Here is a 13,906-nt window from a genome sequence, read left to right on the forward strand (position 1 = left end):
TATATGTATATATGAAATTTGTTACTTCTCCCTGTCGTGATACACTATATCACATGTCAATGTTTTCATGTTGAACTTATAATGTTAATATATTGGTGTTGGTCCAAAAGATTTTACTGTGTAAGAATTGAATTTATATTTAGTTTGATAGCTTATTTGAATTCATTAATATTCTCTTGCACCCGTAAACAACATGGCATGTGGAATCTTGCCATCCCACTTGTTATTTTTTTTACAATTTTTTAATTTATGGTGTGTATATGCACTACATAAAATATCAATATACTTGATTAATATTGAATATTCACCGATTTGTGTGTTAGTTTTGGATAAAAATAAAATTCTACATAAAAATTTATCTTCTATTCTCACATTATTATCGATACATTTTATCCATATATGTTCAAAAGTTGGGGAAAATTTATAATTTGGTTATACAACTTACCATGTTTCTTTTTTGATATGGTATCGGTCAATTTACATATTAATTCACTAACTTCTATTTTTTCCCTCTATTTTAGTCATTTTCAAATAGTGATGACGTGACATCGGACATGTCGACAATATCCGTTTTTGGTCATTTTGTGGAAACAAAAGATTCATAAAAAATCAATAAATATCACCTCAACAAAATATTTATAAAAATTAATGAAGTTCTTACTATACATGTTATATTTGACATTTAAAGAAAAAAATTGAAAAAATAACAATATCTTACTCAAAAACCCATACAATCCATTAAATTTTTTTATTTTCGGATATAATTAAAATAAATAAATTTTATAATGTATATGATACTGGTATTTACGTGTGACGTATCATTTTAATTAGCACTTATAAATCCCTTTACCCCTCATTTTAGCCTCAGATTCCAACTTGCCACACCACACATAATCAGTCTCCATCAAACTACGAACACTTCGCCAAAAACTCAACAATCTCCAGCTCTATAGCAACAACATCTCCCAAGAAAATCCCAGAAAGTTTCATGGACTTGAGCGTGCTCGAAAAACAAAAGAAGACGCTTCAAGGCCTTTATCGTGAGCCGAATAATTCTTGGTTGCATCCCGAAAATGATCAGATGAACTTAAATTGTGTCGTTGATCACCAAGAAATGGTATCCCACTGCTGGCAGAAAGTGAAGCCTGACCATGAATCGTTCGATGCAACCACCGGTCCTGCTGCGTTTGCTTCATGTTCAATCAAGAAGAGAAAAGCTGCCGGGGTATTGTATTGTATTGTATTTTCTGGTACTTTTTTGCTTGTGGGAATCTTTCACAAATGCTAAATTTTGTTCTGTTTTTGTTGCAGTTTGATGTCGAGGAATCGGGAGACGTGAAATCAGAGATCATTGCGAAAGCTGATAAAGAAACTTCAGCAAACACTGGTTCTAAGGCAAGTTCAAAGACTTCCGAGGCTCAGAAACCTCATGATTATGTTCATGTTCGGGCACGACGCGGCCAGGCTACCGATAGCCATAGCTTAGCAGAAAGAGTACGTATTAGTACTTGAAATATAGATAGAGATAGCAAATTTGAGTTGGGATTTCATGATTCAATTACTTCATGTTTTGATTGAACAATATTTACTGATATTGTACAGGCAAGAAGGGAAAAAATCAGCAAGAAAATGAAGTGTCTGCAAGATTTAGTCCCTGGATGCAACAAAGTTACTGGCAAAGCTGGCTTGCTTGATGAAATAATCAACTACGTCCAGTCTCTACAAAAGCAAGTTGAGGTATACATTAACTACCATCAGATCATGTTTCGGTTTTCTCTATATACAAAAATTCGAATTTTCGGTTATTTCTTGGATCAATCGGTATTAATTTCAATGCGTCTTGCAGTTTCTTTCCATGAAACTGGCTACTTCAAATCCAAGGTTCGACTCAGGAATCGATGATTTATTTGCCAACTCGACGTGCTTCGATTATGATCATCCGATGCAACAGGAGGGAGCAACAAGTTGTCTCCGTGGCACAGATATGGCACCGGATCAATCTCAAATGGTGCCTCAGATATTCCCTGATCCTTTTCTCGATTCTTCTTGCATCCCCGTATGTAATTTCTTTAACTGTGACTCGCTTATCAATATTATCATTAATTTATAAAAGAACATTTTAGTTTTCGGTTTAAACTTACACAAGAAAGACATCATTTCATTTGCAGCACGTACAACAGCTACCCTGTTGGGATTTTGATTGGCAAAATATGTTCGATGTTGGCTTTCATTAGCTAAAAAGATTGTTTTCTTGGCTAGTTGGCTTCTTTTACCAGCTCCATTATCTCTGCTTCCCATACCTATTCGGATACGAAACAAGTCTACAGCGAAAACAGGTTAATATTTCCAGATGATCCGGTTTGATCTCCCTGGGATTGAAGATTAGTTAGCTGCAGCACAGACAATCTTTTTACAGGCAACCTCTCTCCTACTATGTCTGTATTGTCCAAATATCAAAGTTACACATAAATGTAACCATTTGTACTACCACATCCATTAGTCCATAACTTGATGTACGTACCCATTCATTGAAAAATAAAATTATATCATTATTTTATATTATTTTTTAACCTTTGTACATGAATCAAAATTCATATTGAAATTTGAGAAAAGAATAAACAGTCTTGTCGATCTATATTTATGACGTATGTCAATCTAACATATTTTTTGTGTTGAGCAAAAACAGTAGTTATTGTAAAGTGGGCAAGTTTTATTTGTTGCTTGTTAAATCAATTATCTTTTTCTTAGCACTTGGAGTACTGAACTGGACCACTATCACCACTTCTTGTGTTGCATGTGACCACACACCCAAACTTGTTAGAGAACCATGATTTTTATGCGCAATGATCTCATCATTTTATTTTGAGAAGAAAATGCAAATTTGTGATTGGAATTTCACCTATTTTTATACCCTTCATGCATTTCCCAAAATACCTGGGCTTGTTTCAAAAAATCTGTTCACAAATTTGTAATATGGTATTCCCAAATTACCCTTATGACCAAAACATCCAGAAATACTGCAATACCTCGGTTTATACAAACATCACACACCCACACCCACAATGTCCATCTTCACATGGATATGATATCAAATGTATACGCATGTAATACATGAATCCATCAATATTTCTACGAAAAGCAAGGGCTAATCAGCAGCAGATAGATGGCAGATGGCAACAAGAAAAATTTTTTTTTTTTTTTTTGCACAAGACGAGTTTAGTTAGGTATACATAACACAAGCTCCTGTCAGAGTCTTAGTCTTATGCCTGGGCCTCAACATCTAGTCATGGCTCACAATTTCTGGTACTTTTTAACATGTCATTTGGACACAAAGGTTTATTTTTGCCCATTCAATCCTTCATTTTTTAAGTGGGATACATCAGTCTTGTCTCTAATCCCACACCATGTAACTCAAATTTGTACAACTTACAGGCAACTCATGTATCACATTCTGACCTATCTACCACATACATAGCCACATGTGTAACAATCTGAATTGTTGCTCAAACTTACTCAACAGTGTGTTATCTGGCAATTGCCCCGTAATTGAACACTATGATTCTGAAATAAAAGAATAAGGAACTTAAAATTCAGGTTGTGTTTGGATTGATGTATTTCAAATCCACGAATTTCAAATATATAACATTTCATGTTAATTATGATATATTTAAAGTTCACTCAAGAATGATGTCATTTTAAATTCATACTAATTTGTATCATTTATATGTAAATAAGTAAGATATGAATTTAAGATTTTATCTATAAATAATAAAACTATAAACAAATATATGATTTCAAATTTATCTCACCAAATGCACCCTCAATTTATATAATGCATAGGCAACCATAAGCACAAGACCAAATATTTGAGTAACCTTCAATGTAAAGAAAAGAGAGGCAAAATAATCGGTGAGTCACATTAAATGAAACACATTCAAAGGTCGTTTTGAAATCCGAAAATATATTATTAAAAGTGTGTCATCCTCTGAACTGCCAACAGATTAACAACTCTATACAGCTAAGCTCTCAACTACAACATGCCAATGCAGTGTGGAAGTTACCTTCCATACTGGAAATGAAATAAAAGAGTCCATGATCACCAAGGTCCACCATGTTATTCGCATGCTGGTTTAGTATCAAAACTGCTCAAGCAGATCGCAAAGGCCTGAAACGCAGAAATCGGGTACCTATAATCCATGGTAAAGATGTCTTTCCCAATCTTTCCAAATTGCAAAATGACCTTTTCTTGTTCAGATGCAGGCACGTTAAGCCAAGGTTCAATAGATGCTACAAGCTGGAAATTTTTAACAGATGCAACAGTGACACGACCCTTAAAGTTCAGGCACCAGCATTGCAACTGTTCATGCCATCTAGGCGACTTGTTTTTCAGAACAAGAGCCTCTACAGGTTGTGGTTTTGATACAGGTAAATTTGAGAGACTGGGTGAGCTCAAATCTGCAACAGGCTCATTTCCTTTTGAAATTGGTATGAAGGGAGACTTGACATCGACACATTGTGAAAATGATGTTGGTGTCGGTGCCATCCCACCTTCTTGGATTGCAGTGACAGGAACAGAATGTATGACACAGTTCATTCTCCGAGGACCTCTAGTGCGAAGAACATTCAGTTCATATGTAATGGAGGCTATCGCATAGTTATATGCAGGTAATCTTGGAGATACTTGCTTAGCATGGAATCTTCGGCTTTGTTGAGTATTAGGCTGAATGGAAGTATCATTTGGAGGTTGGCTACAATATATGGTGAACTTGGTCCCGAGAAAATTAGACCTGAATTCATCATTTTTCAATCAGTTAACACCAAACATCTAACATATATATATATTTGACAAGTGACAGAAAAAGACTTACCTAAGTTTTCCAACATAGGTGTTGCTGGCTCGAGAAAAATCATCAGCAACCAAAGAGATAACAAAGTCCGTGCTTGTTGCCCTTCTGATCTTTTTTGCAGTCAACAGTAGTTTATTATTCTCATCTTCAGCTGGATTGTATCACACAATAATTAAAAGAATTGGCTCTCTATTTTACATATAAACGGATTGAAGGATTGAATCGCATAAAATTTTGCTCGAGAAGGCCAGCTTTGAAATATAAATAAATAATAAATATCAAAGTAAAAAAATCGAGAGTTTTGTATTCACCTCCCTTATTTTTATTTTTAGCGTATTTAACACTTACATTTCTTATCAAGCTCATAAATTAAGTGTCAAATACGTCGAGTATAGGGAGGTGAATACAAAAAACTCATAAAAAATCAATCACAATTGGTACATTAAATGTGTACTTTTCCAAATCAAGCAAGAATGCCAATGTAAAAATGCGTCTTTGTAAAATTTTATGATTCATCTGAAGACTGAATTCATCAAACTCGGACGTCAAGCTATAGAATATTCAGGAAAATAAAAAACAAGATGACTTACATGGGGTCAGACCAAAGTAAAGTCGGTATGTGGAATTCGCACGATCCCTTTTGATAAAGCATTGTATTGGAGCATCCCGTGGCCCGGGCTAAATGAAACAAAGAATGGGAAAAATCATAATACGATAAAATAATCATCATAAAAAACCAAATCAAACAAAAACTAAACAGATGTTCAAAAAGACCTGCTTTAAAGAAATAGGAAAGGTGAGCCTCCCACATTCTTCAGGAGTTTTCACAATTTCCTTTGTAATATCCCTCCAAGATCGGCAAACCGATGCACAAAAGACGACGACAGCCCTAGCAGGCCAAGATGTCTCACTCTCTTCAAACCTTCGAATGATGTCCAAAAGCAACTCAGGCGGTAAATTTGCCCACTGTCCTTCCTGCATTGGCTCAGAGAGACCTACATCAGAAGCTACAAATGATCTGGTGCGGCTGCTCCAATGCTTCGCCTCAATCCCTCTCCTTGATATGCCACCAATCCCATCTTTCACCTCCTTTAGCTCCCGTACAATGCTCTTGAGCGGCATCTTAATCAATTATTATACTATACCCTTCAAATAAGTAGATGGTACCAGACTTTAATTTAGAACAAATTAAACGAAAGTGATAAAAAAAAATTGGTGTTCTTTCTATAGGGGTATAGGGCAGAGAAAAAAAGAATCGAACATTAATTTATTCCATTTTGGTAGTTGATTTTTAAATCCAAAACAACAGATCCCATTAAGTTATTTCTACCTCTTTCGGCAATAAATAACCAAGAAAATCACACATCTATAACTACTTAAAAACAGATCAAATGCTAACTACTCGAAAACCGATGAGAAACATGATCCCAGAAAAGGGCAAATGCAAATCTTGAATAATATCACACTAAAAGTAATCCACAACTTTACAAAATTTCATCATTTCATTTATTAATCAACATCTACAACAAAATAAAGGTAACAGATCACCACAAAATTCCAAATCAGAACCTTTCAGTAAGGGGAAAAAAAAAAAAGAAACAAGCTTTCAAATGTCCAAGCAACACAAAAAGATCCAATTTTTTCTCAAAAACCCAGAGAAAATATCCAAGAAACTCACACTAACCTTGAGAAAAAACGAAGAACCAAAGATGGAGTCTTGAAAATCCAAAGATCGGAGAAGGGCGGAAACAAATCAGCGCCAAATGGGCAAATGTAACCCCAGATTGGCTTCACAGATTTATCTACATTTCTCACCACCCCACTAAAAAATGACCGCCGCCAACCTCCTTATTCCACGCCTTCCCGCCGGAGAGGAAAGCAAGCGGTGACCAGGATATGGGATTGCATAGAAGACAACAGCTCCTTTTCAAGAAAGTGATGTAGCGAGTCTCTTCTTTAGCACCTGCAGGCCTTGTTCAGCTGTACGTATATATCAATGGTTAAATTCATAAAATATTACTAAAGTTAACAATCAAAAGTTAGATTTAAGGCAAAATTAATAAAATATCGCTAAAGTTCGTAGCAGCAAAAGCTGGATTTAGGGACACTTTCCAAACTTTTAAGATTTATCTAATCAACATTATGAAAATTTTATACAATTTTAACATAAAATCTGAATAAATTGAATTAAAAATCCTAGAGAAAATAAAAAATGGTAACCTAAAACTCTATTTCTTAATATACTAGAATAATTTTTTTAATATTTTAAAGTTATTTTTTTGTCTCAAAATGATATAATTCGATTAAATGTGATTACGTAGATAAATATTTAATTATTATGAATTATAATCACCTCAATAAAATAATCATTTTAAAATTACAAAATAGCACATCGACAAAATAATTTTGTATTTTTTTATATATACTTATTGATAACAAACATTAAATGGTGACATTTTATGGAATAATCTTACGTTGCCTCGTCTATTTACTTATTATTTAGTACTGATTAATTATGTGAGACTGATATCACGTGGTGGCAGTCATCAGTTCGAGCCTAATTATCCCTAAACCAAATATGAGTTTTTCTATTTGAATTTGCTCCCCCGCAGTGAGTCAATGAGAATGGATAAGAGGCTCGTGGGATTGAAGTGAGGGGACAGAGATGGCTATATTTATGTGAGCGAACTCCGAACAAATATGAACTACGTAGATACAAGTTATGCTTTTGAATGAAAGACAATTCCGAATCCGTTTTATCTACGAACAAGGAATCTGATCAGATTCAACTTACGAAAATTATTATATTTTATCTTATTTTTCACTTCATATATATGATTTACTTGAAAATATTTTGTAGAGCCCAAATCAAAATCCAATTGGTTTGGAGCAATTTGTTTAAAAATTAATTCGATAATTTTTTCGAGATAATTTTGAAATTGTGTATGCTTTTTTCTCAATTTTAAATGGGTTTTTTTTATATAAAATATAAAAATTTATATTTTTAAAAAATGAAGAGAGAATCTGGTATGATCACAATTTCCCTTTTTTGTTATTCCTTTTTGAAGCTTAAATGATTAGTTATGTCATGTGTGACCGTAGATTTGAATTAATGAATCTAATTTCTTTGAGTTCACATGCGCTAATTCTAACATGACTATATCTCTTGTGAGACGGTATCACCAATTTTTATCTATGAAACTGGTCAACCATACCGATATTCAAAATAAAAAATAATAATCTTAGCATAAAAAGTAATATTTTTTCATAGATGATCCAAATAAGAGATCCGTCTCACAAAATACGATCCGTGAGATCGTCTCACACAAGTTTTTGCCTTCCGAACATTTATTTGCAATCATTTTCATTTTTAAGATTCTTCTTGTTATTTGTAAGATGGTGACATTAAATATTAAAAAAACTATATATTTACTTGTTATAAATATACATTTTTTTATTATTTTTTTAAGCAAAACTTATTATTCTCTCATATATCTACTTTTTGTTGAACTTGCCAAATTTTTTTCTGAATTATTAAAAAAACAACCATGTGAAAATCATTTATCAATGTTTCTAATTAATTCGAAAATTAATTAATATCTAATTAAAAAAATAACATCCGAGTTCGATTTTAATTTATTTTTTTTTTGGGACAAAAAGTGTGATTTATAAATTTTAGACGGTGACATTTTTGTGTCGATTGCGAGTTTGGACATTTTCAATGGTTGTGAGTATTTATTTCATAATCAAGACGAACGAAAGTAACATCAATGTTTTTTTTTAATAGGCGAAAATTTTGGAACACCCAATTTTTTCTCTTTTGTAAATCTAAATAATATTTAAAAAAAATGTTCAATTTTAGCTTTTTTCATATTGAAGATACAAATAAAATATGGTATAACTTGTCATATATTCCTCTTCTATGCATCGATATATGAACTCGAGACGAAAAATATATCTAATTTAATGCAATTTCTGACGCATCTTAACTTTAGCATACATATTTTATAAATTTACCCAAAGTTCATAGCTGAAAATTTCAAGAGTCGGGATGTTCGATTTAGTGGCAAGGATGAAAGCCTCGAAATCTAAATGGTATTGGGTTAGAATCTCGTTTGTACGAGTTACGAGTTGGTATATTTATATTTGGATGGGTCGACATACTTTTTCCGGAGAGTTGATAAATTAATAACTTAACCCACTTATTTTATATGACAAACAAGTCAGTTTGATGGACCTAATCGATTTTGTGTCTAATTTGACGGATTGAGGCGAGACGAGCCACTCGGAGAAGCTTACTTCATCTACATAAATTAACAAAGAGGTGTATGGACTTGAAATTCATCACTATCAAATATTTCAATCCAAGCACGCCTTTTTAAGAATTTCAAAAATATATTTGTATAAAAATTACAATTAAAATATTTAAAATTTTATTTTGAGATGAAAATATTGTGTACTCATCCTCATTTGTCGTCGCTTTCGACAGCTATAAACAATTGTGGCATTGTGCCTTCTAAATGCCAGCGGATATTTGATATAACCTATGAATACCTGATTAACCTCATGATGTATATTTATAGGCAAAAACTTGTGTAAGATGGTCTCACGGGTCGTATTTTATAAGATGGATATCTTATTTAGATCATCCATGAAAAAGTATTACTTTTTATGCTAAGAGTATTACTTTTTATTGTTAATATCAGTAGTGTTAACCCGTCTCACAGATAAAGATTCGTGAGACCGTCTGACAAGAGACCTACTCATATTTATATATTAGTAATTAACACAGTGAACGGATATTTTATATGATGTTTGGGATATGCCTGATTTACCACTTTCTTGTCACAGACTGGCTTCACGATTTTAATATTGTGATTGATGTTTTATATGTGAAATCTAAAATAAATACATGTAATATTTCAAGGATTTTTAATTTGAAAACCGAAAATTAATCACGTATCCAAACAAACACAAGAAATTATTGAGTAGGTCGATTTGAATGAATGCTATATATATACATATAATTTATATATTGTATGTATTGAAATTTAATGAGCATATATACATATATAATATATAAATTTATTTATACGTGGCAAATTTAGAAGTACAAAGATTTTAGAGTAACTATTTAATACAAAATTATTGTTTGGATTTTCATTTCGATATCTGTTAAAACCACTATTACATTATTGAAATTTATATCATCATTCGATGAAAAGTAGTACACAAATATAGGGGTGAGTTTCACATGGTGTCTCCACTCTCCAGTGCTCTATATTGATTAAATGTACACCACATATAGAGCATCTCCTTACCCGAAATGCGTGTGTTGTAGCTTAGGAGAAATTTAAAAGCGACTGCATATTTCATTCAACAAACATTCAAATATACAAATGAGAAACAATCATGTTCTCTCTTTTTGTAGAGAATAAATCTGTGTTAACATACAAATTCAAGAAGTCGGGTAATGACCACCTACTCCGACCATAGCCTACCGACACAGCTAGACAGTGTTGATCTTGTAATTAGTGAGATGGTAAGTAGGAGACCATGATACAGTTTCAAAGTCGTTTATACAAGAAAATTAGCATGCAAAATAAATACACTCAATCTATGTAAATATATATATATACAGTCTCATAATCCATCAGCTGCTCACCTCTGCACATTTAAAATATACCCATGTCATGACCAGGGAATAAATCAAGTACTGATAACCTTTTTGCTAGGGCTTTTGCTTTAGAGCAAGTGATAAAAGTGAGTATTTAACAAAGTAAGAATCTAGACAACTTGGTTAAAAGTTGAGAATAGGCGCCTGGGCGTCGAGAAAAGTAAATGGTGACTTTTGCAATTTCTTATGGTATATCAAATTTTATATTCTAAGTTGAGTAGTTATATATTATATGCATATTTTGTTTATACACACACAATACTTGCATGAGTAGTACCAAGTGAATCAAAAAGTAACGTGCACAAAAATATATTCATACACACTTGCAAATAAATGAATCAATATGCACACACGTGCATGATACACCATATATATAAGCTCTCATATGCAGTTGGGAAATTTTAGAAATGTTGAATAAATATGAAGAACAAATATGTGAAAGAGTGTGTCGACATATTTACTAAATAAGCCTAAGTTAAAGAGAACACATGTCTACATGCTTGTTGATTCCAACTTCTCAGTGCTTAAATAGTTGTTTTGAAAGCAGAAGCCCATGGTCGTTTGCAAACGGATCGAAGTGTTTTTGGTAAAGCAGAAGCAAGAAAACTGAAAAAAAAATGAGTAAACTCAAATGTGTATCACATCTAACCTTTAAGCTGCAGCTTCTCAGCCTCAAGTCTTCTTAATGCTGTAGAACTCAATTTGTCTCCACCACATTCTCCAGGGACTAAATCTACTACTTCAATCTGCAGGAAACGTACAACATTTTTGTTTTAACAAGTACATAATAACAGAACATAACTTCTGCGGTTTTGATAAGTTGAACCTTTAGCTGGGAAAAGCCTCTCTCTGCCCTCTTCTTATTAACAGATAGTCCACCAGGAAATGTTTCCTTGCTGTTACCAAGCAGCTTTAACAAGTCGTTGCATGACACATAAAAACAAATTTAACCATGCATGTATAGGGCCTAATCCGTATCTAAATTCTAAGCAAAAGCATCTAGCTCGAGCAAGATTTATAAAGATCATAGGACTTCAAGAAAAGTCCAAGTTCATTAAGTGGTAGGGCGTACCCTTAATATTTGGATCATCACAAAGTAAAGCTAAAGAAACAAAATAGAAATGATAGAACTGTCATATTTTAATTCCCGGGAGTAATAAACAGAAAGAACAGTGTGTAAATCAAATTGTTGTGAGAAAAAATATGGACCTGACAATTATAGCCTCCAAATTCTCATCATTGATTGAAGGGCCATAGGGATCAATAATGGGTTCTGCTTGCACAATTATCCCTGGTTTAACTGACTGAAGGGAAAAATTAAGGAAATAAAATAGGCATTACGTTTATCAAAAGTTGACATCTCTGCAGTCTGAATATACAGAAAAATGACACAATAGTGTGTTCATGGTCTTTGTGTAAACAACCAAAGTATGTTCATTCCGCATTTATAAAAAGAGAGCCTTCATAAAGTAGAATGCAGCATGCTTTCTAATTAGATCAGATGGTGCATGTTAGTATCTCGACAAACAGAAAGTATATCAAATAGAATGCAAACAACTCAACTCCAGCTTCCACTAGTATATGCCATCAATCATGCAGCCATGATCATAATGCAGCGAAGGAAATCTATTCTTTGCTGGCTTGAGAACAAATAACTCATGCCATGCTGACTATAACCATCTTCTTCACATGTAATGCGTACCTTTATGTAATCCTCAACGTGTTTCATTCTTTGTTCAATTGGCTCTATTAGATTAGCATACTGCAGACAGTGCTTAAACACATCACAAGTTTGTCAACTGCTATTGAATAGAAAGAACATACATGTGTAGATCAAGAGGAAAATAAAGAACACGATAACCCCATGACACTGTTTTACATGGCATAGTTAGCTTTCTAAGATGATACATGAACACAAATAAGAATTAGCTTACCGAACCACTATAAATGAGATAAATAAAAGTGTGCTTTGGTCAAATCAGACTTTTGTTACAACACTTGATTATTTCCCAAATTCGTCAGCACTGAAATTCATTATCTTTTATCCACTACACATATGGTGTCACAACTATGACTGCAACTCCTAGCAACATTCAGCTAATATTAACACAATGAAAGCAACAAAGATTTTCTCACCACTTATTGATTACTTTGTTAAAACAAACATAATGTAGGTTATACTCCAATATTCTACTCATTTACTTCATTACATTCACATTTAACAGTAAATCATAGCTGGACTCCAAAATTTTTTAGCCAACCGAGATTTTCTTTTTCTTTATAAAGTTAACGTTGTGGCTTTCACACTTTCTAGCCACAAGGACAATTTTCTTTCTAAAATTACAAATCATGTGGAACATTATTAACAATCATTATACATGTCTTGAAAGTTCATTTTCTCAATTCTAAATTTCCAAATACCCTTTTAAATTCGATTCAAGACACCCCCCCCCCCCCCCAAAAAAAAAGGATTATCGACTATTTAATTTGCGTACCTTCTTTTTAGCTAGCATAGGACCATCGCAAACACCAACCACGACCCGATCCCTCGCCACCACCGCTGCAGCCTGCAAAACCAAAATTCCGATCATCTTCCGATGATTGAGATATTATTCAAGCAACGGGTATGGGATCACGCACCTTCAGGAATTGGCGATGGCCGTCGTGTAAGCGATCGAAGGTTCCGCCGAGAACCACCGATCCATATGAATTTGGAAGTGAAAAGGGTGAATTAGGGCCCAAAGTATCGTCTGATATTGCCATTATTTTCCCCTGTAAAGGTGTAGTCTTGGCTCTATTAATTTAAGCTGAAAAGTGGCAATATTGAGAACTAATGAAGGGGCCGATAATCGGGCCACGTGCATACTTTATTTTTTAAAATTGTTTATATATCTATAATATTATATAAAAATATATTTTTTGTTTCTCAAATTATTCTTGCAGTAACATTTTCTCTCAAAATTGTCGTAACTTATTTCAAAATTACTTCTATCAAATTGTACTATGACCACTCACTCATTTCTATAAATTATCATTAAATTAAACATTTAATAAAATAAAAAAATCTTATATAAATTATTATTATAATTTACACACAAAATGTGTGTTCATAATTTACTAGTGTATATAATCGATGGATGTAACTGAAATTAACAAAATTCAAAATTCAAACTTTTTTCTATTAATCGAACAGTCTGATTTTATCCATTAAAACTGATTAAACTAATCCGATAACAAATTGGAAATAACCGTAACCGCAAGAAACTGAAGAATTATTATTTCTTAGCTTAAAAAATTAAAGAAAAACACACACCATATCAATTTATCGAAGCAAAAATTGAAACATAAATTTTACATCTCCCTCAATTTCTGAAAAGATACA

At 33.0% G+C, this 13,906-nt stretch overlaps 3 protein-coding genes across 7 annotated transcripts; 1 reads left to right on the forward strand and 2 right to left on the reverse strand.

Annotated features, from left to right (window-relative positions):
- Positions 1 to 862: 862 nt before the first annotated feature.
- On the forward strand, positions 863 to 2,568 carry LOC140970555 (transcription factor bHLH76-like). Its single transcript, XM_073432345.1, has 5 exons — positions 863 to 1,225; positions 1,312 to 1,494; positions 1,603 to 1,737; positions 1,847 to 2,056; positions 2,169 to 2,568. Exons 1-5 carry the CDS (start codon positions 989 to 991, stop codon positions 2,232 to 2,234), a joined length of 831 nt encoding a protein of 276 aa, XP_073288446.1. The 5' UTR covers positions 863 to 988; the 3' UTR covers positions 2,235 to 2,568.
- Positions 2,569 to 3,944: 1,376 nt separating this feature from the next.
- On the reverse strand, positions 3,945 to 6,842 carry LOC140970556 (tubby-like F-box protein 5). 2 transcript variants are annotated; one of them, XM_073432346.1, is made up of 5 exons: positions 6,532 to 6,842; positions 5,622 to 5,993; positions 5,438 to 5,525; positions 4,869 to 4,998; positions 3,945 to 4,787 (listed from the first exon to the last, which is right to left on the reverse strand). In XM_073432346.1, exons 2-5 carry the CDS (start codon positions 5,967 to 5,969, stop codon positions 4,115 to 4,117), a joined length of 1,239 nt encoding a protein of 412 aa, XP_073288447.1. In that variant the 5' UTR covers positions 5,970 to 5,993; positions 6,532 to 6,842; the 3' UTR covers positions 3,945 to 4,114. The 2 variants fall into 2 exon arrangements, with proteins under 2 accessions (XP_073288447.1, XP_073288449.1); XM_073432348.1 differs by having other exon boundaries at positions 5,622 to 5,986; positions 6,522 to 6,842.
- A 3,355-nt stretch (positions 6,843 to 10,197) lies between these two features.
- LOC140970559 (phosphopantetheine adenylyltransferase-like) lies at positions 10,198 to 13,363 on the reverse strand. Of its 4 annotated transcripts, none has more exons than XM_073432351.1 (7): positions 13,165 to 13,352; positions 13,020 to 13,091; positions 12,227 to 12,298; positions 11,734 to 11,828; positions 11,351 to 11,420; positions 11,174 to 11,270; positions 10,198 to 10,514 (listed from the first exon to the last, which is right to left on the reverse strand). In XM_073432351.1, exons 1-7 carry the CDS (start codon positions 13,285 to 13,287, stop codon positions 10,501 to 10,503), a joined length of 543 nt encoding a protein of 180 aa, XP_073288452.1. In that variant the 5' UTR covers positions 13,288 to 13,352; the 3' UTR covers positions 10,198 to 10,500. The 4 variants fall into 4 exon arrangements, with proteins under 4 accessions (XP_073288452.1, XP_073288453.1, XP_073288454.1 ...); XM_073432352.1 differs by having other exon boundaries at positions 12,227 to 12,286; positions 13,165 to 13,348; XM_073432353.1 differs by lacking the exon at positions 10,198 to 10,514 and having other exon boundaries at positions 10,521 to 11,270; positions 11,351 to 11,434; positions 13,165 to 13,363.
- Positions 13,364 to 13,906: the final 543 nt, after the last annotated feature.

The sequence above is a fragment of the Primulina huaijiensis genome, unplaced genomic scaffold, assembly GCF_012295235.1.
Source record: "Primulina huaijiensis isolate GDHJ02 unplaced genomic scaffold, ASM1229523v2 scaffold7585_ERROPOS129901, whole genome shotgun sequence".
Lineage (NCBI taxonomy): Eukaryota > Viridiplantae > Streptophyta > Magnoliopsida > Lamiales > Gesneriaceae > Primulina > Primulina huaijiensis.

Excerpts from the sequence above, each read along its gene's own strand:
- LOC140970555 (XM_073432345.1), top strand. The coding sequence starts at position 989 with ATGGACTTGAGCGTGCTCGAAAAACAAAAGAAGACGCTTCAAGGCCTT. Across the intron at positions 1,226-1,311 it reads AGAAGAGAAAAGCTGCCGGG|TTTGATGTCGAGGAATCGGG; the intron begins GTATTGTATTGT and ends TTTTTGTTGCAG. Across the intron at positions 1,495-1,602 it reads GCCATAGCTTAGCAGAAAGA|GCAAGAAGGGAAAAAATCAG; the intron begins GTACGTATTAGT and ends GATATTGTACAG.
- LOC140970556 (XM_073432346.1), bottom strand. The coding sequence starts at position 5,969 with ATGCCGCTCAAGAGCATTGTACGGGAGCTAAAGGAGGTGAAAGATGGG. Across the intron at positions 5,526-5,621 it reads TTCCTATTTCTTTAAAGCAG|CCCGGGCCACGGGATGCTCC; the intron begins GTCTTTTTGAAC and ends TGTTTCATTTAG. Across the intron at positions 4,999-5,437 it reads TTACTTTGGTCTGACCCCAT|CTGAAGATGAGAATAATAAA; the intron begins GTAAGTCATCTT and ends GATACAATCCAG.
- LOC140970559 (XM_073432351.1), bottom strand. The coding sequence starts at position 13,287 with ATGGCAATATCAGACGATACTTTGGGCCCTAATTCACCCTTTTCACTT. Across the intron at positions 12,299-13,019 it reads CTATGCTAGCTAAAAAGAAG|CACTGTCTGCAGTATGCTAA; the intron begins GTACGCAAATTA and ends GATGTGTTTAAG. Across the intron at positions 11,271-11,350 it reads GAGGCTTTTCCCAGCTAAAG|ATTGAAGTAGTAGATTTAGT; the intron begins GTTCAACTTATC and ends CGTTTCCTGCAG.